The 24,056-nt window shown below is 45.8% G+C and overlaps 1 protein-coding gene across 3 annotated transcripts in view; it reads right to left on the bottom strand.

Moving 5' to 3' along the window:
* Positions 1-24,056, bottom strand: part of NFRKB (nuclear factor related to kappaB binding protein) — a 1,053,863-nt gene that overhangs the window by 945,385 nt on the left and 84,422 nt on the right. For 2 of the 3 annotated variants that reach the window (XM_078681971.1, XM_078681974.1), the window contains exons 2-3: positions 14,894-15,094; positions 14,573-14,774 (exon numbers count right to left, since the gene is read on the bottom strand). In XM_078681971.1, coding sequence (XP_078538097.1) covers positions 14,573-14,774; positions 14,894-15,028 — 337 coding nt within the window. In that variant the 5' untranslated portion in view covers positions 15,029-15,094. Of the gene's footprint in view, positions 1-14,572; positions 14,775-14,893; positions 15,098-24,056 lie in introns of all 3 variants that reach the window. The other variant, XM_078681973.1, reaches the window with a different exon arrangement.

Raw genomic sequence — 24,056 nt, 5'->3', positions numbered from 1 at the left:
TTAAGTAAGTTGTTCATTCTTCCCCCTGAATAGAATGCTCAAAATGAAACCCCCGCATTCGGGGCATCCCAAGTCGGCCATGATTTTATGCTTAGGATATTCACAGGAGTGGATATTGAAATCACCTATCACCATTAAAGTATGCATGATAAAACCGCAAGACTGCCTTATATAGGAGCCCAGCTGGGTGAGATTGCCTTCCCCCTGGATACTTGTCGTAGCATCATAAAATTTAACCAGGCCCATACTAGTGTTCCCTGACTTCAAAACAATGGCTTGGATATCCAGACTTGGAGATGGAAGAATCCGAATCCGGAAGTCCACTGCCAGAGATATATATATATATATATATAGCCAGACCGCCCTTGGCTCTGCCACAGACCGACGGGGAGGCTGGAACGAAAATAGCCTTGAATCCCTCCAGAAATAGGTTACAGTTCACCAACCATGTCTCCCGGAGACATATTACAGAAAATTGCTTGACGAACTGCTGCCATGTGGGATCCGGGAACTTATCTGCCAGGCCTGCGTTGTTCCATGACAAAACATTGTTGTCATATATAGGGGGGACAACCTCGATCTGTACAATGTAAATGTAAATGTGTGTATACTTGTAAAGCGCACTGCCGCCCCATCTCGGGGCATCCTGGCGCTGTATAAAGCTGTGGAACCCATGGGGGGTGAACCTTCTGCTGTGGCTTTATCTCAACTACAGGCTATGCAGAGATATGCAGTCAATTGCACTCCTCCAACCTTGATAGTGTAGAGAATCTGTTAGATAACGCCTGGGGAGGGGCAGAGTAGAACCCAGCAGACTGCGACCTACTTGTGGGTCGCATTTAAACACGGGGGAGCGGTGGCACATTCCCCAGGATCACTACATAAGGAACAGATTCTGGTGGGAGATGGATAACTGGTAGACGTTGTGGGTCTTCCACTAGCTGCCCCTGTGAGCCCGCTGTCCGACCACCGGGAGATTGAGAATCCAGCGTTTGCTGATGAACCGGCAGGAATCTACTAGATACCCGACTATCCCTCGTACCGTCTACCCCCCTGCCCCCCGAACTGCGTGAGTCATTGGACACTGAATGCGTGGCTGTTCTTTATAGGTGAAGATTGGGTGTGCAGATGGACCTGAAACAGTTCCAGTGCTGGGCCCTGAATTATTACTGAGCACACCTGGGTTCACGGGTTCATCAGACCAGTTACGCCCTGCTAGACATTTCTGAATCGCGGATAGTCTCTCAACAATAGGACCCAGCTTAATTTCCAGCAAACTGGTCATTATAGATTTAAAGGCTTCTATAACCAACGAGTCTATATTCATAGATACAGGCTCAGATGCCATGGGCTTAGTAACCAGTTTGGGAACTGGGGTGGGTTTGGGTTTCTTATCTTTACCCCCAATGGGTTAAAGTTTCCTTTTTCTGCCCCCACCAAGCCTAAGAGGCCCCTAAACAGGAAGTTGAGAGGTCACCCCACGAATTTCTGAATGAGCGTCTGCGTGTTTATGTGTGAGGTTACCATGTTTCCCTGGCAAAGTGTGGGGAACACTACTCACCCTGTTTTCTATTATGATGATGGGAGAAAGAGGCCTGTGTGAGGCCAGTGGGACTTCCTGCAAAGAAACTGGCCCTTTGTTGTTCTTTAGCCCACTCTTAATCCATCACCGTTCTTTAGCCCACGCATAGTGGGCTAAAGAACAGTGATGGATTAAACCCAGATCTAGTGACTGGGTGTGAGTGTTTGATTGGTTCAGATGCTCCATCCATCACCACCCCCTTTTGTACACTTTGTTCGCCATAAGTTGGCAGGGTATGCTCAGACGTTGAGTCCCTTGCTCACTTTGCCACTGGATTCAAGCAAGCCTGGCTGAAGACGGCTGGAATGCCAGAAACCGGTCCTAGGAAGCTTGATTCCGGTCCAGGGAAGGCATGGCTTGGCAGTTCGGGCTGGACTGTTCCCATGAGGCACAGGGTCAGACTGATTTGCATATGGCCATGTCTGAACTGGGGTGGCAGAGTGGGCTAAAGAACGGTGATGGATTAAACCCAGATCTGTTGTCTGGGTGTGAGTGTTTGATTGGTTCAGATGCTTTGTCCATCACCACCCCCTTTTGTACTACCTCCTTTGGTAACCACAAGTCCCGATTGAGTGACGACGGGTGGTATGGGCAATGTGCCGGCAATCCAGTAGTACAGCCAAGGGGAGTGGCCCAGCCCAGCCTTTGTCGGTCGCTGACGGGCGCAGACAGGCCTGTCTGCTCTGCCCGAGCACCATCTGCACACGTCCCGCGATGCAGCGAGAGAAGCAGCGCTATTAGCAAAATGGCGACGCATCCCTCTCACCGGCGGCACCTGGCGTGGAGCTGGGGACTCTGGGACTTGTGGTCCTCATGTCGAACAGACGGCTCTTTGGATGCCGTGAAGCAATATGACAGGATGTATCTGCAGTGCGCCGGACCAGAGTGATGATGGTAATGTCCTTCAAACCCCCAGCAGCAAGTACAAAACACCAGGGCAGTAACAACAGGACCCGCGGTGGGAGAGGCAGGCTATAAGCGCAATGGCCACGCCTCCCTCTCACTGGCGGCACCCGGCGTGGGGCTGGGGCCTCTGGGACTTGTAGTCCTCGGGTTGAACAGACGGCGCTATGGATGCCGTGAAGCGCTGTGACAGGATGTATCCGCGGTGCTACGGACCAGAGTGATGATGGCAATGTCCTTCACACCCTCAGCGGCAAGTACAAAACACCAGGGCAGTAACAACATGATTTCAGACAGTCCTCGGAAGCGGACCAGCACTGCTAATCTTAGAAGAACCTAGTACTTGTTACATCATAAGCTCTGCAAAGCTCTGGTTCGTAGTAGGGAATCTTCCGTCTCAAGACTTCTCACTGCCCAGCAGACCTTAGCCCTTGGAATTGCATCATTCGAGTAAGGGGGCTATGCTGCTCCCAAGCCCATATCTTTGAATGGAAAAAGTCCTCTCTATGCTTTCTGATAATTATCCGATAATTTTAAGGGCCCTGGCTTGCAATCATCTTCATCAAGACCACAATCAGGCTTGGAAAGCTCCGTAAGTTACTTTTACGTTACTTTTGAGATTACTTTTTCTACTCAGTGTGATATGCCTAGATATCACACTGGAACATTTCCTAGAGAAAAGGTAAGTAAAATCAGTTTTGTACAATGTTTTTTTCTGGATTCCATACAAATCAACTCCACACAGGAAATCCATTGACTGTTTTTCAGAGAAAAACAGTCAATGGATTCCTTTGGAGAGAAACTAAGTTAACGGCTACCAGGTAAGTAATCGGTCTTTGGATTTGAGCTTCTGGGGTTAGAACAAGGGTTCCCCCAGGGTCAAGGATGCACTCTTGTTACACCCTCAGCGGCACTAGGGCGACCGGGTGCAGAGTGTTATCCAATGGGGAATACGGGGCCTCAGGTGTGTGACTGCTGACGAGCAGGCCACTTGGCTGTGGGAGCAAAGCTCCTGGACTTTAGCTCGGGGCAAATAGGGAAACAAGACAGCACAAAAGGTGCAACCTCAGCGGCACTGGGGCGGCCGGGTGCAGAGTGCTGTTTTGGCATCAGCTGCTCTGTTGTTTCAATGAGGATTTTCAGTTTTTGGTGTTTAGCTGCACGCTAGGTCCATGGGCTCAGTGAGCGAAGGCTCCCACCCTAGGGGTCAGGAAACATGTCTCGTGGTGGCAGGCTGGTGTATACCAGTCAGGGAAGCCACCAGAGGCTGGTCGTTTTTCAGGGGACATCTCTAAGATGCCCTCAGTGTGCATTTTTCTTTAAATCCCACACTGGCATCAGTGTGTGTTTAATGTGCTGGGAAGTTTGATACCAAACTTCTCAGTTTTTATTGTAGCCATTGTGGTGCTGTGGAGTTCGTAATGACAAGCTCCCAGCACTATATACTCTTAATGGCAGCACTGCACTTACAATGTCTAAGAATGGACTTAGACACTGTAGGGGCACAGGGCTCAAGCACCTGTACTCTCACCACTGGTATAGGGCACCCAGCTAGAGGGGTGACTGATCTATGCCAGGGCAGTGGGTTGTAGGCATGGTACAAAGGTGTGCCATGTCGACCCTTCACTTTGTTCTGCACCAAAACACGCAGCCTGCAAAGGTAGAGTGTGTGTGTGTAAAGGTACAGGGCCTCTAAGGGTGGCACAATAAGTGCTGCAGTCGTTAGAGGTCTTCCCTGGTCACAGTGTCCTGGGTACCTGTGATACCATTTACCTGGGGCTGACTTGTGGCCAGAGATGCCAATTGGGTTAGGTTTGGGGAAAGAACACAAGCCCTGGGAACCTGATTCTCAAAGACTTAGGGCACATCAAGTCAAAGTGCAACCGTAGTCTGGCAAAAAGTGTGGGGTGGTTACTGCAACAGAAACCCACTTTCCTACACAAACCCCCCCCACCCCAATGGCCAGGCGACTCAGCCAAAGCTGGAAGAGTCTTCCAGTGTTGCAGGCCAGGAAGAGTAGAGGAAGTGGTTTGAAAGTTAAAGGGCCTTTTCTGCCTTACATCCTTCTGTCCAGGTCAGGCCTTTGGGGAGCTGGCCTACCTCAACAGTTTCAGGACTTATTTCCCAATGCTCTTTTCCTACCTCTTTATCCCATCGTTTTAGTTTGGGTTCAGAGGTGTCTACCTCTGCAAATTCTAACTTGGCTAGAACAAAGCCCAGCTTACCCACAGAGGTCACCCACAGCTTGAGAAACCCCACCATGACCAATAGGGTCAGGGGGCCTAACTTGCTATTTGGCATGGGGCTAGGCCACCGTGCCAAGGACAGTACTGCCATGAAGGCTAGCACCCAGCAGAGGCTACTGACAGCTGTCAGTGCCCAGAACCACATCTTTAGCTCTTCACTGGTCAGTGAAGTGGTTAACTTTACATGCTTCTTTGGGTTTGGGGGGCCTGTCTGCTGTTTTAGAGTGGGGAGGTCACTACACTTGGTAGTGAACACCCTTCTTCCACCCTCTGTTCTGCCAGGGGAGGAGCCACCAGTTCAGGCTTGACAGTTGCCTTAGTCAGGTATTTTTTTGGTGGCTAGGGGGGACTTCACCAGAGCCAATTTTAGAGTTCTCCATTACTAGGATAGAATCTCCCTGGCCCACTGGAACTGTGGATAACAGTTGCCCACCTTTCCTACACTGTTTCTTCTTTTTCTTTTGAGGCTTAGCTGCACTAACTGCATGTTGACCCTCCCCAGGTTTTTTGGGTGAGGTCTGGTATTGGACCAGTACCTTTTTTTGTCACAGACCAACCTCTGGGTGGTCATTCCCAAGGAGACAATCAAGGGGGGGGGGGGTCTTTACTGACTACCACCTTTTTCCAAGTAAGGGCCCCAGCTATTTCTAGGGGCACTACAGCCATAGGCCTAACACTGAGACCCCCTGAGTCAGTCCTTACTCTTTTTGTTTTCCCTGGATCATACTGGTTTGAGAGAACCAACCTGTCATGCACGACAGAGTGACTGGCACAGGTATCTCTCAGGGCAATGTCCGGGATTCTATTCACCAGCAGGTGATGGAAGTGTCTACTACCCTCAATAATCTCCAACTCACCTTTTGGACCCATTTTCCAGTTGAAGGCTATGAGGGCTTCCTCATCTGAGGAATCCCCTTCTAACACTACACTGGCAACCCTCGGATCTACACTAATGGCTGTAATTCTTTTAGGACAGCTAGGGCCTAGGTGTGGTGTCCTGACTTTTGGCAGTTGTGACACCATACCCTGTTGGGATCCCAATTCTTACCTTGGCACCCACTTTTAGTGTGTGAGGTGTCTTTGGGCTAGGTCTACAAGATACTGATGCAACTTTTCATCAATGTAATTACTTAATATGTACTCTTTCGTAAACAAATTATAAAGACCATTGTTAGAAATGGGGGTCTCTAGTTGGCAATGTCTGGCCACTGTCCAAGTAGGGACCCTTCTTCCTAAGTTAGAGTAAAGGGGCTACACCCTTTGATAACCCCTGCTGAACCTGTGGTAACGTAGCACAAGCAGACAAGCTTATCTCAGAGGCAGTGTGTGAGGCATTTATGACCATACACAGTAACACAGTGAAGAACACGACAAAAGGACACCACACTAGTAGTTATACAAATAAGTATCTTTATATAGACTTATCACAAGACCAAAAATGACAAAAAGCCACAATACTGTAAAATGGAAATACTCTTAGAATGCTACAAAAATAGTTCAAAGTGTGGAAAAAGAGTTCAGTTCAAAGCAGTGGTCTCTGCGACCCTTTTAATCACAAAGTACCTGGATTGGTGCAAATAAGCAAAATGTCGCAATGAAGCTATAGCGTCGAGTCTTTCCATGCGAGGCTGGTGATGCGTCGATTCCTTGCCACGAGGAAGGAGGTGATGGGCCGATCTGCTGATGCTAGGGAAGGTGAGGAAATGAACTTCTACACGCGAGTCCGTTGATGCGATGAATCCTTGCCGCGAGGGAGGAGACGATGCGACGGCCTGCGGATGCGTGCTGCGAGCAGGTTGTGATGCAAAGAAATGGCGCTCCACTCGGGAGCGACGATCCTGGTGCGATGCGATGGAAATGGCGGCTGTGATGCACCCGCGCTGCGATGTCCTGATGCGCCGATCGCTGGGATGCGACGCTCTTGATGCGATCCGATGATCTTGAAGTTGCGAGCACTCAGCGGCAGCAGCGCAATGATTCTCGATGGCACTCTCAGCTGCAGCGGCCCACAAACGTGCTGTGCGATAATTTTCAGGTTGCGAGCACCCGGCGGCAGCAGCGCGATTTCCAAAATGTCGCTTTCAGCTGTAGCGGCTCGCAAACGTGCATTAGCGGTGATTTTAGCCCGCGTTCTCTGCAGTTGAACTAGAGGCCCTGGAATTCTCAACAGGAGCCTCACCTGCAAATAGAAGTCCTTGCTGGGAGGATTCAAAAGGCTGATGGTGAAGTCTAATATGCCTGAGACTTCAGCAGGAGGCAAGCTCAATTCAAGCCCTTGGATGATTGCTTCAGCAAGATCTGTGAAAGTTCTCTCCAAGTCCTTTCCCCTCTTCTTCCAAGTCCACTGGTAACCACTACAGGCCAACCCCAGAAACAGCACACTCGCAGAGTCCAACTCCTGCAGATTCCTTGGTTACACGGACAGAGGTTTGTCTTAACATCCAGAAGTAATTCAAATTGTAGGGGTTTCAGCACAGATATTTATACCCCAAAAATGTTTGTTCTAAAAAGTCACAAGTCACTGAACAAAGCCACAACTGGTTCTGCTCAGTCATGGAGCACTTTGTTTACAAGGCTGCATCCTTCCTTTCAGAAAGAGGGGGTCTGCCATCAGACGCACAGTAGGAGGTGGAGTCAGCATTCACCTTGCCAGGCACAGCCCTGCTCAGATCAAAGGGTCAACCCCCCCCCATACTCCAAATGCTGATCTCTCTATTCAACCAAGGTCTGACTCAGCCTGCCCTGTCCCTCCAAAACCAGAGAGCTAATACACATAACAGCAGAGCACACTGGAAGGCTTAGGCAAGAAAATACCTACTTTCTAAAAGTGGTATTTTCAAACACAGAATATAAAAATAAATTTCACTAAAAGATGCATTTCAATATTCTGAGCTCAGGCATACTAAATTCGACTTTCCCATCATGTTCCTTGGGTCAGTTAGGATTATAGAATGTAATAATCAAACTGCCCCTTCTAGCCTATGGGAACAGATAGCCTTGCCATAATGAAAAACGAAATTGGGTGTAATTCACTATCAGGACATGCTACACATACCAAGGCATGTCCTACTTTTCACATACAAGGCACCCTGCCATAGGGGTGACTTAAATGATGCCAAGGGAAGGTTTAGGGACTGGGAAGTGGGTTCACTTCACAGTCAACATGGCAGTCCTGAACGGCACGCAGACTCTGCAACGACAGGTCTGAGACACACTTTACAAGCTGCTTCTGTGGGTGGCGCAATCAGCGCTGCAGGCCTAAAAGCCTGAACTGGGGTGGTGGAGTGAGCTAAAGAATGATGATGGATAAAACCCAGATCAGTTGACTGGGGGGGTGAGTGTTTGATTTGCTCAAACGCTCCGTCCATCATCCCCTTTGGTATCACTTTGTAGGCCCACCAGCAGCATTTGCTATACCAGCCCTGGGCACGCACGGTGCACTCCACTAGGGACTAACAGGTAAATCAAATGAGCCAATTATGGGAATACCAATTCATATAGTCAATTTACAATAGAATGCATTCCCGCTGCGGCACTGGATGGCAGTGGCACAGCGTCCAGAACGTGTAATACCAGTCAAAACAGAGGAGACAACAGCAAAAAGTGGGAGACCCACGGCAATGGTGCCAGGTCTTACACGTGTTCCCTGCAGCTGAAATGTGGGGAGAACTACCCAACCCCTTGGAAGTTCTCATCACTAAGGCGGAAAAATCTAGACAGACCATTAGCATTGGCGTGTTCTGTACCTGGGCGGTGTTCCACGGTGAAGTCCATCCCCTGTAGGGAAATGGACCACCTCAACAACTTGGGATTCTCACCCCTCATCTGTATTAACCATCTGATGGGCCTGTGGTCCGTCTGAACCAGGACGTGAGTCCCAAACAAGTATGTCTCAGCTTCTTCAGTGCCCAGACCACAGCAAATGCCTCATGCTCAATTGCACTCCACCTCTGTTCCCGTGGAAGTAACCTCCTACTAATAACGGTTACAGGTTGGTCTAGGCCCTCCTCATTAATCTGTGACAGAACAGCCCCACACCATGCTCTGAAGCGTCTGTCTGGACAATAAACTATTTTGAAAAGTTGGGCGCCTGGAGCACGGGTGCGGTGCACATGGCAGTCTTCAGGGCGTCAAAAGCCTTCTGACAGGTGTCAGTCCCGTTCACAATCTTTCGCTGCTTCTTGGAAGTCTGCGCAGTCAAGGGCACAACAATGTTGCCATACCCCTTGACAAACCTCTGGTAATTGCCTGTGAGTCCTAAAAAGGCTCTCACCTGTGTCTGGGTCTTGGGGGGGTTCCCAAGCCAGGATGGTTTCAATCTTGGGCTGTAGGGGCACCAACTGGTCGCTCCCAACCTGGTGTCCTAAGTACACCACAGACCCTGCCCAATCTGGCACTTACTGGCCTTGATTGTGAGACCTGCTTTCCACAGCGCCATCAACGCTTCCCAGAGGTGGCGCAAGTGGTCCTCCCATGAGGAAACAACACTGCAATGTCATCCGGGTGGGCGGCACTGAAATCTCCCAGCCCAGCCAACACCCTGTTGACCAACCTCTGAAAAGTGGCAGGGGCATTCTTCATCCCAAAGGGCATCACCCGGAACTGGTAGTGCCCATCTGGTGTGGAGAACGCTGACCTCTCCTTAGCCCCATCAGTCAAGGTGATCTGCCAATACCCAGACGTTAAATCAAACGGGCTGAGGTACCGGGCAGCCCCTAACCGATCTATGAGTTCATCAGCTCTGGGGATGCTGATTGATTCCTAAAGGTCCCCTCCTATGCAGCGCATGCGCGCTGCGTAGGCGAGACCTAAAAAGAGCGCTTTTACCTCTCAAGTATGCTTATTCTTCTTTTTCAATTTAATTGAAGGCGACGCACTGTAGTGAACAAACTTTACAAGTCAATATATTTCTTTACTTTCACTTTAATGGCTAGATAAAGCCACTCAAAAACGTAGGGAAATGAGTTTGAGGTTTTTTTCACCAATTACAGAAGAATTTTCATGATGACACTTCCACCATACTAGAAAATTGATCAGTTTAAAATGGTGGCCACTCTCTCACGATGCAGATGCCGTCTGGGAGTGAAGGAACACCCCTCAGAAGCCAACAGGATTTAACACAATCTTTTACTGGAAGCACACAACTTCTGCCTAATCAAAACGTGTACTCCTGGCTGCAAGCATTTGGGTGGAGCCAATGTCCCTGACTTGGTTATTTACATAATAAACAGCCAAAGAAAGTCCACTCGAAATACAACAAACTATCCTTCCAGTAATATTGGTAATACTTGAGGAAAACAATGAGTTTTTCTAAAATAACCCTCACCCAAAAAAAGGTCCTGTAGTCGCATGCTTCATCGTCGTGTTCTTCCTGCTCCGCTGCGGGACGGGGCGTGCTGCGACCGACAGAGACGTTGGAGCACTTTGGAAGGTGTGAGCTATAAAATAATGTGAGAGTGGAAGGATCATTTCACATTAATATTAATTAAGAAGACCATCCGGTTTTGTTTAGGAGTGGAACAAGGGATCAATTAATCTGGTCCTAATGAAAAGCCATAGGGGTAAGGCTTAAAACATGTTATAAGGGAGTCACACATTCATTACTCTGTGCTTCTCCCTAAACCCCCTTTTTTAACAATACCAGCCACAAGATTCAATAAAGTTTAGGTTTCAATCGGCTAGGTATTTTTGAATCTCACAAGTTCAGCTGACCCTTCCACTCTCATATTATTTTATAGCTCTTACCTTGCTAAGTGCTTCCACGTCTGTCGGTCGCAGCACGCCCCGTCCCGCAGCGGGCGGGAAGAACCAGATGATGAAGCATGCCACCAAGGGACCTTCTGGTGGGTGAGGATTATTTTAGGAATACTCTTAATTTTCCTCAAGTATTACTAACATTACTGGAAGGATAGTTCATTGTATTTCGAGTGGACTTTCTTTGGTTGTTTATATGAAACAGGAGGCTGAGTCCACTGTGTACCTCTTTCTCCCCCCTTTGATTAACTCTATATCCTTACATAATAGTCTGGCGACAGCAGTGCAGTCACGCCAGACCAAAATAAACATAATCAGCGAAGCATAAACATAACACTTCCAACCACTCAACATTGCATCATAATACACCAAACTGGACTGTGATCTCTTTAACCTATTAAGTGTGGCCATCGGCCAACGGACACCCTATCTCCCCAGTGCGTGTGTTAACCTCTGACAGATGCAGGGGAGGTGTTATAAGAACACTCTGGTGCCTTTTCTTCCCTTTTAGCTGTGGCTGCTGGGAAAAAGCATCCCCAGCAGGCCGAGGATGTACTTTTCGTAAAGACCATCAGCATTGTAATTACTACAAAACTGAAAGTAAAACAAGCGATCGACTCACTTTACTTTCACTACATCAATGCCTGGGGGAATAGCTCAGCCCTCCAAGAACTGATTAGGGGGGGGAGAAATCACTGGAAAGGGGAGATTCTCTCCTTCCAATGGTATCATTACCAGTGGGTGCCTGCTGGGGCTTGCCGCAGGAGAGCGACCCCAAGCAGCAATCCACCCACTTGACACCGGCGATTTGTGGCACTGGGACCGACTTTCTTATGGCAGTGTTTGTGCTCCCCCAGACCACCCCTCCCAAAGATTTAGTCTCTCCCCCCCAACCCCGCGACCTTCCCCTGCTTCCCGGGAGTGGGAGGTTGAGAGAGATTACTCCTAATCTGTCCCTTAGGGGGACGACATCAGGGAACAGCCCTTGAAAAATCATTGTGGATTTCTTATCCACAATGCTCTGCAATCCTATTTTGCCTAAAATCACAAATGTTCCTTGTATTTCTGTGACGTAAACTTACAGAATTCACAGGTATCTAGAAAATTGATACCAACAAGGATTTTCCCACATGTCCCCAAAAAATGCTAACCCAATTTTCTGGCTGGGCCTAGTGCCTGAGACAGGAACAGGAACACATTGTGGGATCCACTTGAGGCACTGTCTGGGTTTGGTAGGTTTCCCCAGGTGGTGGCTGACCCCGGGCCCAAAAAACCACAGCTATCCCTATTGCCAAATCATGTAAACTGTTTTGATAGGAAATTATGAGGTCTCCTCTATGTGTTTGGGGTCTGTTGCTGTAGCTGGCACTAGGCCCACCCACACAAGTGAGGTACCTTCCTTAACAGGAGATGTGGGGTAACACTGGGTGGTAAGAAATTTGAGCGGACCCACAGATTTCAGAACTTTCCCTATTGAAATGCAAGGCAAATGTGTGTCTTTGGCAAAAAAATTATATTTGCAAGAGTTTCTGGGTAAGAAAACCGGGTGAGAATCACACAAGTTACCCAACCCTGTGTCTAGTTTTCGGAAATGTGTGGTTTTGGTAGGTTTCCCTAGGTACTAGCTGAGCTAGGATCTAAAATCCACATCTACCCAAATTGCAGGGAAAAAAAGAGGGCAGTTTTGAGAGCAAATATTTCATCTGTTTGTGTTGCATGTTGGGCCTTTCTTGATGAGGGAGCTTTCCCCAACCACACAAGTGAGGTACAATTTTTATCAGGAGAGATTTGGGAACGTTGGGTGGAAGGAAATATGTGATTCCCAACAGATTCAAGAACATTTCCTCACAGAAATGTGAAGAAAATGTGTGTTTTTAGGCATATTTTAAGAACTTCTGGTTAAGAAAACCTGGTGAGAGCCACACAAGTCACACCGCCGTGGCACAACACCAGGTGGCTACTTTTCAGAAATGTCCGATATGGAAGGTTCCCCTGGGTGGTGGCTTAGCTTGGGCTACACAACATGTAAAAAAAAAAAAGTGAGGATTTTGCTGGATGAAATAGGTTGTCTCCAGGTCGGGTTAATTGGGTGTTTTACATTGCAGGCGCTTGGACCAGCCACTGGTAACAGGTACTGGTTTTATCGTGGGTAAATGTGGGAACAGAGAATAGTGGAACATGTTTTATTACCAATTGGGTTTTTCTGCATTTGTGACCTCCAAATGTAAGCCAGTGTGCATGAAAGAAGAAATTCTTTCAAAATGCCCTCTGGTTGACCTGATAGTATTGGTAACCCTAAATTCAGAGGAACACAAATAACCACGGATCAAAACTCAGTAGATGGTGCAACTTTCAGAAATACATGAGTTTCCCTGAAAACAATTTTTCACACACTATATTTTACCATAGGAATTGCTCAATATTCAGTACATAATGAAAAAACATTGTAAGCAGCTGCAGCTCAGTTGCCAGCTCCAAATACCATGGGTTCTCTTCACAACCTACAAACCCTGTATATCCCTGCAACCAGAAGTGTCTAGCAGACATGATATATTGTCTGTGCAAATCTACTATAGTGATAAGTAGATACAGATGAAAACGTCACAAATGGCAGTTTTTCCTAATTTTTTTATTTTTTATTTTAACCATTAGTTCCTCTGGGAAAACCCTAAGAGCGCTACACAAATGACCCCTTGCTGCATTCAGAATTGTGTCTAATTTTCAGAAATCTATAGCTTTCCAAGATAACCCATGTCTGTCACAACTGTTTCCACCACAAACTAGAAATTGGTTGTAGGCACAAAAATGAATGGAAATGGGCTACCTCTTAAGAACTAGCAAACTGTTGTGTCGTTCCTAATAATACACGGGATCTGTGCATTTAGAAAACATAAACTAAGTGATTGATGTCCTGACTGATTCCAGACACCCCCAAAGGAAATGTTAGCCTTTAGACCAGCTAGCTCACAGTGAAACCATAAGCCCCCTAACTTTACCAATGAGCTTATAGTTTCTGGCAACTATTGAACATGACAACCCTTGATCCTTCAGGGATCGTGGAAACAGGACAGCACTTTTTTCTCAGTTAATCGTGCTCACTTAGTCTCAGAGATATACAAAGAATAAACAATATGGACGTTTTCAATAAGCACTTCTTGAACCAGGGTCATTCTAGTATAAAACATATTTGCTGCAACAATCATTAGACATAAACGGACGGCGTAAATAAAAGGTTGAATTCTACCATGGTGCTAAAACAGTAAATATATGCAGGCATATCGATACATGGCAGTAATCAAGCTTACTCCTAAAATGTGAACCCTATCTAAGTGTACCTAGCATGTATGTGGGTGTAAATCAAAGAATCACCTAGGAAAGAGCTAACCCCATTACCTGATGGGAGAGAACGAAGGACCCCGTCTTTGTCTTGAGTGGGACATCCCAAAAGGGATGTCCCACTGTATGCTGGAGCTTCTGCGTGCAGGGACCCCAGTGCCTTGTGTCAGCTTGGAATCTTCTACTCTCGTTACACAGCAAAGATGTGGTTCTTTTATACCCAAAAGGTACCCTCAGGGGTTCTACCTAGATATGTAATGGCTTGCCATTACATGTAGTGGACCTGTCATCCAAAGAAGACGACAGCGGTGACTTTTGTACAGAGTTATTATACAGAATATGATAATCCTACTGTATACATCCTGGGAAGGGATTAAGATATGATACTAGGAATCCTCATACATAATAAAGGAGGCTAGTTTCAGAGAAAACTGATCGATATTTATTCAGCACATAACTAGGTAAAAGGTCAGTGCCAGAACTGTTATGCAGAGCAAGGTAGGACAAGGTAAAAGGTTACATGGCTACCTAAGCCTATATAGGGTTACATTTGGGCTCATAACAAAACCAGTGGTAAAAGTAAATTATTTTTAATCAGCTCTGCTTGTTTCTGAAAGCTGGGAAAATGGTGATTGTAGAACAGCAAACCTTAAAATGTGCCATTTTGGGGAGGGGGGGGGGGACTGAACTTACTTAGTATGCAATATAACTGGAAAAACTTTAATAAACACATTTTTAAACCATAGCTCACCACGGAAGAGTTTCTGTGCCAGGTGAAGCGGGTTCCCAAAGCGGAAGTTCTCCCCTCCAAAGAGAGAAGTGATGACCTGCTCCTGCCTTTCCTCCTTCTCCTCTGGGAACTGGGGCAGAAATTTCTTAAGGTGTTCCCTCTGGGATTCGGTTAGCACTTCCTTCCATGTAGTTTCACTAACTACATCAAAAAATATCTCAGGCTATGAAAGATTACAAAGACAAAAAGATCAAAGAAAAAACAATGTGAAAAGAGGGAAGTAGTGGGTTTTTCATCATGTGCAGAAGCCCTAACACCAAACAAAACGTTTGTTATACTCACATCCTCCAGGAGATCTTCCGGCAGACTGACCCTTGTTCCCCCGAGCATGCAATCTTCCATTATCCCAGTTCCATTTCCTCCACCACAGGGCCCAAGCTCTAGTGGGTCTGTCAACATGTGATCCAGAGACTCCATACCACCTCTTCCCAGGAAACACTAGCAGTAGCAATCCAAATTCAAGCCATGGTTCTAGTTTGTAACCTGCTGGGAAAGAATAGTTGTTTAGTGATGTTCTGATCCTGTAAAACATTTAAGCTTCCCAAAGTTAAAAGAAAAGGCACACTTGTCAGAAATATGTTTAGCATATCTGTAAATCTCATTACCTACACATTTAAAAGAAAAGTGAATGTATAGTTCAGGAGAAGTCGGGAAATGAAAGACTATGTTTAGAAACTGAGATTAGTTGTAGCCTAAATTAAAATATTTTCGAGACACAGTCAGTCAAGAAGGTGTAAAAGTGAATTAATTAAAGTGTAAGATTCAAGCTCAAGCTTAGAACGAAGTCTCCCAATTCCCTTAATTGTGTTCTTAGCCCTATGCTGTTTAACATCTTTATGGCCCCTCTGGCGGAAGTCGCGGAATCTTTCGGCGCCCAGATCGTGTCTTATGCCGATGACACCCAACTCCTGTTCACATGTGACAGGGGTGGGTCATTTGATGGCACAAAGATCAGGGATTGCCTTGGTGCGGTGTTTGAGTGGTTCAGAGGTCATGGCTTAAAATGCAACTCTGATAAGTCAGAGTTGCTCTTTTTCGGTTGCGCACCGGAACATGACTGGAAATCTTGGTGGCCGCAGGATATGGTTCCCCCTGACAAGGTCGCTGTTAAGGCCAAGAATTTGGGAGTGATAGTAGATTGTGATTTATCTTTTGGACCTCACATCCTGTCCATTGTTGGGAAATGCTTCGGCATCTTACGGATGTTGAGGAAATTTCTTCCTCTACTATCACTCAACCACAGGAAAACAGTCGTTCAGGCACTAATCGGGTCGCGACTGGATTACGCAAACGCTCTTTTCTTGGGTCTACCGAAATATCTTATGACCCGTTTGCAAGTTGTCCAGAATTCGGCAGCCCGTTCCATCTTTGGACTCCCTTGGTAACTTGTCCTTGTCTTAAAAGGTATGTGGGCATGATAACCAGAAAGGTGAAGCTGAGGATCATGGAGCATAAGTCACCATCCGGTGTAAAAAACAATCCACAAGATTACTAACCACCTCCTCGAGCTTAAACATAGGCCAGAGGAGATGGTCTGGACTATTCTTGAGCAACTGTATATACTAGCACATATTAAGGATGTCTCCCGTTTTCTTTTTAAAAAAGAACAGCGATGGGTCTTTAAGTTGCGCAGTGATACTGAGGAGCTGAATGACGAGATCCCCTGGACCTTAGTCTGAAACAGGATCTGTACTAGTGTTAGCTCTACACTGGAGGTGCTACTATCACCTGTCTCATTTTAGACAACGTAATTGGTAGGCTCTATGGGACTACTTCTGACAGAATTATGTAATCTGCTTGTATATTCAAGCTCCTTCAGCACATACCAGACAAGTAAATAGGTTGACATGGGACTCTTTCACCACTATCCTTTAATGTGGGCACCTTTTACAGGTTAATATTGTACGTTGTCTGATGGTGCCTTTTGAGTCGTCGCTAGAACACTATTTCCTGTGAAAGATCACATCTTGCGATTGTGTTGGACCGAGAACCCATATTGGGTCACTCTACTTGGTAGCACCACATGAAGATGGTCCAGTTGATATTTAATAAAGTGCGCCCGCAGGCTTAGAACCACACTTTTTAGTGGCGCGAATAGCCCTGTATAATCTAAATGTACACCCCTATTTTGACCTTTTCATGGATACAACATCAGGCTGCGGGTTTTCAATATTTTTTAACATAATCTATTACTGAACATGACACATCAATACCGGTTTCTGTGCCTCACACCGCGCCATCCAATAGCTATAGCGGTGGTGGCCCACATCGTATTTCACTATTAGCACTCAGCAAGCATTCAAATACATCAACTCGGCCTTTTGCTATAGGCCGCCCAGCACCCATAAACTCCACTAGCCCTGCATCACAGGGCTAGCAGTTTTCTGACGGTGTTCATTGCTACACCTCTCCTGGTATGCATAAACTACATTTCCCACATACACCAGGGGCTATTTTGTAGTTCTCCAACGCATACGGCGCGGCTCAATTTACATACTGTGTAGGTAGTTTCTAACGCGACAGCAACGGCTAGCCACAGGTGTTCGTTGTTACGGATCAACCAAACACCCTACTTAATCCCACACACGCCACCGTCTGCTACTGCTCATGACAACCAGTTCTGGGTCCAAGGTAACAACGGATAGGTAAACGCAGAGGGTCTATGAGGGGGTGTGTGTTTTTGGTTGCTCTATTTTCCTGGCTTTCGCTATTTATTATGTCTTTGGTCTCTGGGCACTGTATCATTTAACAGAGCCCTGTGTTGGTGTTAATAACTAAAAGAGTATATTATCAATTATAGCCCTGGTACAATCCTTACAGACAACTTTGTCTTTTAAGAAGTCTGCTCCTTCTGCACTTTATGGAGAACGGCAAGTGGGGAGACAGTAGGGAACAACAGTTACTTGTTCTCCTTTTTTAATACTCTTTTTCCACATGACTAATCACACATTTGGTATGAGCTCGGTATTCTACATGCTTGATAAACATACTCTTGCATTGATATGAGCTTAGTACTGTTGCCATCCAGCACACTTTAGGCCTAGGTGGCGACCTGAATTAACCCCTTCGATACTATTCTGATTGAGTGGTGACTCCAATAGGGTCCACTATTTTTAGAAATAAGTATAAGGTTTTTAGCTCTTGACTCTATTTTTTAAACTTTTTTTTGTTCACAGAGCGTTGCCTTACGCCCTGAATTGTTACCATGAGCGGTGGGTAGTCCTCCCAATTACATACGGGTAAAGGTTTTGATATAACGATTTCACATGAAAGTATGGTATGTGACGAACATTTTATTGATAAAAGTGTTCTTATTAATACAGACAGTACATGTGATTGAAATTTTGAGTCTACAGTTGCTATCTTTTTTTCTCCCTTTCAACAGGTGTTCAACACATATCCCTGTAGTGCCTACAAAAAGTATTACACAGGTATAAGTTGGTGGTATCGTTCCAATTATTTTGGTAACCAGTATATTTTTTGTTGCATTTTCAATCACTTATTGATGCAGTAGTAATAACAACTAGGTCCTGAGGAAGGCCACAATCGATTTGTGATCTTGATTGGCTGAAACGTGTAGACTTTTTTATTGCTTTGACCAGCGCGTTCGTACATTATTTCAGACCACGCTTAAACTGCTTTTAATACTTGACACCACGGGATACTGATTACATTTATTTTTCTCCTGGTAGTCAATTTTAATTACTCACTTTATACACTGCATTAAGCACTTTTCACTACACTGCTTCATGCTCCATCGATCTTAGAGATCTAGTCACCGGATCATATTAAAACATACGCAAGCTCCTCCTAAACTTTTGCTAGGATATGCAGCTCCTTGGCGGCACCAGGTTGCAGCCAAGAGGAGATCCCAAATGATGAAGCATGCTTCCTTGGTGGGTGATGGGATTCCGTCCTCTTAAATAGGACTCCTCTGATTCATTCTTTCATGTTTCTGTCTGTATTTTTGTAAGAGCCCTGCGGATTCTGTGTTGTTGGTATATATGGTATGGGGATTGATCCTCGCTGGTCTATAAACTCCCCTTAGACCCTCTTTTCTCATCTGGTATGGTATTAGAATACTACAAAGCCCAAAAAGGAAATTCAAATACACAGTTGTAATACTGCTTGCTATATTCCATTCCATATCTTTGATATCCCCTCCAACCCAAAGTTCCCCAGTGTCTAAAATGTCTACTGGGAAACACTGGACACAGCACTAGTTAGGCACAGGTTTAGTTTATTCAGAGCACCACCAAGGAGTAGCTGTACAAACATTTCAGTTTGCTTTCACCTCTATAAAAGTACCTGGCAAAAGTCTTAAGTTTGTATCACAGTCTGCAGTCCACTTCCTCATTCTCTCGCTCCACTCACAGTTTTAAACCTTTGCTTACTTACGTTCTTGAAACTGCAGTAAGGGTGGTTTCGGGCAGATGAATGCTGTAGGGGCTGAGGCAGTGCTCTGACTTGACAGCAGGGAGATGTTCGTATAGCAGAACTCATTATATGCAGCGACAGCCTCTCTAAGTCAGATAAACGAGGATCACTAGGATGGCAGGTGCAACATCCAGGCTGATTGTGAACACATGGATGCCTTCAGCACTTGCAGCCTTCAGCCAATCTGGACTCCCTCCGCAGCAGTGATGAATTAGCCTGACTAGCAGTGGTAGCACCAGTCTTTCAGTCCCACACCAGACTGTTGGTCACTCCCAATGCTTGCACTTTTAGGATTTGTGATTCAGTACACTGGTGCACCCATCCAAACAAGAAAGGCTCCCTCATATTCATTAGCTTTCACTATATGTCCCTCTTGCCGAGAAGACACTCTTCCAGCAGAAAATGCATACTTCAGGTGATGTTTCCTCACATCTAAGAGACTTGCTATCACAGAGACACTGACCTTGGTCACACCGCATTCCTTGAGTCCCCACAACAGCATGTCCTTTGTTTGTCATGAAAATCTTAGAACTGGAATAAAGTAGGATGGTTTATATCCTACTTTTATACGCATTTTCCATGACAAGGGATGTATATCCACTTTCTAAAGTTTCACAACTGGTGTGAATTAGTTCTGTTTGAAACATAATTTTCTGGTTGTTCCTCAGTCACAGTCTTGTGCAAGGCTTGGCTCTCACAGCAGGTAGTAGTGATACTGGTGCTTCTCGCAGGAGTACAATCAAGTGTGAGATCTCTGCACCTGGCTGGGCACAACGTTTCTTAAGCAGTGATCAGGGACAGACGATAGGTCAGGAGTCTCCAACGAGTAGCTCGAGAGCTACTGGTAGCTCGCCAGTATTTTCAAAGTAGCTCTCTGAAGTGAAGTAAAGCCCAGTATCAAATTCAGACAGTATGTGCCTATTAAAGAAGGCAGCAGTGCTCAGCTCAAGACGCTTAGAGTGACAACCAGACAGATTTATGGCAGAAACTCATACTAACACTCAAACACACTGTGACGGCCTACTGGGCCTGCTACATGACAGTCTGTATTCAATCTCAATATAATTAAGCCACAAGGAGATTGACCAGTGTTGGAGTCCTTCTTTTATCTTTTAACAGTGCACCATCAAATAAATACGGCAGCAGTAGCCTGAGTAGTAATCAATGCTGACCCACCAAAGTGTGAGACTGGAGGAGTCAGAGTTAAAACGTGTCATTTGAATGCATGATCCCAAGACCTGATGTGAACAGGGTATGATCCAGACCAGAGACAATTAAGAGATTCATCAACATTTATGTGTGTGTCCATAATAAACACTATTGCTTCCTGAAACTATGCCTGGTGCCAAGAACCACTAAATGTATATGCTAGCCCCCCTCATCAAAGTGTTATTTCTGGCATAATTGTGTCCATTCCTGGCATAATAATTGTCATCCTTGACTATTTTAGTATTTTGGGTCTAGTTTTGGGTTACTGGCAGCCATCATTGACACACTAAGAGCATTACTGGTCTATATGCACCTATTCCTGCCATGTTAATGGTTATGATTGATATATATACTCTCATCCCTGGTCCTCATGGTTAACAGCCTTGGCACAACTGTGGCCCTATTATAATGTTGGGCATTGCTGGCATAATACAGGCATTCGTGGTGCTATGGTGAGCATCCATGGCATCTGAATGTAATACCTGGGAATTCAAAGTGGTCTGTCCATATGTGGCATTTGTACATGGGAGTACATGATGAAAATGACAAGCTGATGTTTTGGGGTTGCGCATTTCCTGAAAACTGAAAATGGATATTTTAAAGGCAGTTTTAGTTTTCAAAAATTGTTTTTTTTCTGGAAAATTGAGTTTGTTTATCCGCAGTGGAAAAATGTATTAAAAAGAAAATTTGCATTTTCAGAAACTGGTGAATGATAATTCAAGCTGAGCTGGGGATACGTACTGCTGTGCTTATGTCCTTTGTGCCACAGAGCATGTTAAGATTTGAATGTTACTTCATAAGTCAAGAGGAGGCATTTAATATTGATTAACTTTTTCCCAGCATTTCTGCTGGTAATCTCACTTGGGTGGTAACTACTGAAAATCCTGATTGGGGTAGTCATAGTGTAGTCACTATTTTACAGTTATAAAAGGTGCGAGTAGCTCAGGAAGACTTTCCTTGAGCAGAAGTAGCTCTCACTACAGAAAAGGTTGGTGACTCCGCCGATAGGTTATCTCTGTCCAGAAACTTTCTCACTTTGAACAAAAGAAAATGCAGTCCAACCTCTCCCATTTACCATCTACCAACATGACTCCAAGGGTCATGAAGCTGACCTCCTTTTCTGAGATACAGGGATAGGTAGGAGGCAGGCTTTTTATGTAGTGGGCCAAAGTAGGGGCACACCATGCAAAAAGTCCAGACGACCCTTATTGGTTTTCAGGGGTTTACTTTAAGAATCCCAAGTGCTCTATTAACGGCAGTGTGGTCAAGCAGCTTAGGCTTATCAGATGGGAGTGCTAAGCATTTGTTGCATACACAGAGTTAAAAAATGAGCAACACAATCAAAAAATTTGATACAATTTAAAAATAACAGTTTTTTAATATAATTTTAGACACCAAGATCATCAGAATCAGGTAAGTACTTCTGGAGTTAGGAATTTTACAAGAATACAGAAAAATGCTCAAAGAACGCTTTTTGAGGTATGAGCCTCAAACACTGTAATGTTATCCTATTAGAGAGAAAAACACTGCATACACATACGTGCGAACAATAGTTTAAAGTGGCTTTTAGGAATTTAGGTGCTTAAGGGCTAGGGACCAAAGAACCACCAGCAGTTCAGTTTTACCTGCCCTGGTGTGACCAGGTGTGGAGGTGCTGGTCACATTGGTAGCCTTAAGCACTACACATTAAAGTCAATGGAAGAGTACCTGTAACAAAAAGGATGCAAGTGGGGCCTTCGGGACAAGTCCAGCAGAATCCAGGAGGAGGGGCTTGACTTGTGAGGGTCTCTGGAGCAAGGGGACACAGTTGGTTTCTGTGGACCTAGGCTGGAGGGCTCAGGTGCAGAGGTGTTTTGTCTGGCGGGTCACTTGTGTTAGAGGCTCTCATGGTTTCTGAGTGTCCTGGAGAAGGGAAGAAAACCGGGCAGCAGGTCCACTCTCAGTGTATGCATCATTGGTCCTGAAGTCCCTCTTTGGCAGGTCACTTATGCAGCTGTGGTGTCCAGGCTGAACACTTAACAAGCCTTGGCTGTGGCAAATACTCCAGTACCCAGGGTACTGGTGCTGGGAGGCTCATGGAGGGTTAGTGTCTCTAAACTCGCTGGAGAGACTGGGCTGACGTCCTAAACCCATGGTGACCTTCCCCTGACAAGAAGAACAGGACAAGTGTGGTTAGTGCCTACAGATGCAGGGGGGTCCTTCTTTACCTCAAGGGAGATCATCTGGGGTTGATGAAGCACAGCGCAGTCCTCCAAAGACTTAGAAGGATGCACAGCTTTTGGACGAGCTGGGTCGGTGCAACTGTCAAGGTACCAGCAGCAAGGCAGGGTTTGAAGCCAAGTTCAGGGTAAGTCTTTAGTTCTGGAGGCAAAACTACTCTTCTTTGTCCTTCTTCTGTTCCCAGGTAGACTAATCTGAGTGCCTGTTGTCAAGGAGACCCTCTAAATACTGAATTATGGGGCGTTTACAGGAGTGTAGGGAAGTAGCCAATGCACTACTTACCCCTGGAGTGACATCACCCCCTCTAAGACCACTTCTTGTGGAGTGGGTATAATTGTGATCCAGAGTTCCTAGTTTAATCAAAACCAAGATGGTAAAACCCTTTCTCGGCTGTCCCCTTCAGGAGGAGTACCTGAAGGGTTTGCCTAGCCTTAAAGTGAAACACGCTTAATGACTATCTAATTTTCCACCTGCTGTGGTGCCAAATGGGCCCCAGGACAGGAAGTGGCATTACCCAGGTATGAGGGAAGCCAGGTGTTGCATATCAAAGACAGCAGAGGCTTTGAAGCCTGTGGCCTTGATAAGATAAATAATTCCGCCCATCATTTGTATGTTTTTTTGCACTGTCGCCTTAAGTGGAAAGGGCATGCCCTGACGTGGGTCCCGCCCTAACTATACAACTGGATTCAAGCCTGGCTGATGAGCGGGGATACCCCAAAACCGGTCTGAGGATGCTTGTTTTCCAGTCCATGGAGTACCCAACCTGGTTGTACAGGCTGGACTGTTCCCATGGGGAGCACGGTCATGACTGATTTGCATATGGCTGTGTCCAAACTGCGGTGGCATGTTAAGACAAAAACCAATGGATTTAACCCAAATCTGTGACTGGGAGTGAATGTTTTATTTGTTCTGCATTCCGATCATCATTTGTGAGTTTTTTTGATTAGCCTAAAAGTGCAACACGTCTATTATCAAATTTCCCGCCTGCTCTGGGGGCAAATGTGCACCAGGGTAGGGGGTGGTATTCCCCATGTCTGGCGGAAGCCGCGGTCGCATAACAAAGGCAGCAGAGGCTTTGAAGCCTCTGGTCTTGATATGCTACATCACTAGCCATCCTGCTGGAGGAGACTTTACCACCTTCATCCAGAGCAGGCATTGTTTCTGGCCTCCGAGAGCACTGTCTCTCACCTACAGCGAGTCAGAAACTAGTGTGTGGGGGCAGGCTGGGCGATACCAGTCAGCCAACACATTAGAGGTCTAGTAGGTTTTCAAAATACAAATATGTTTATTTTGGAATAGATACATCCTTAAAACATCACAAAAGATAAAAAACACATAAAATACAAAATGTTAGAGCAAACAACATCTCCTAGCATAAATGTGTATTCAATAAGCTAGGATGAATAAATCATTAATATAAGATAATTTAAACACAAATAATTTCTAGCAGTGATTAAGCACCAAGTAATTAAAGGAAAGAAAAAAGGGGCTTCACAGACATGGAGCACCACACACCCAGGTTATGTGAGGTACCTTAGGCTAGGGACATCACATGTAGAGAATGTCGCTACAATAAGCT

The sequence above is a fragment of the Lissotriton helveticus genome, chromosome 3_1 (genome assembly GCF_964261635.1).
Source record: "Lissotriton helveticus chromosome 3_1, aLisHel1.1, whole genome shotgun sequence".
Classification (NCBI taxonomy): domain Eukaryota; kingdom Metazoa; phylum Chordata; class Amphibia; order Caudata; family Salamandridae; genus Lissotriton; species Lissotriton helveticus.
This window is presented reverse-complemented; position numbering and strand designations above follow the sequence as displayed.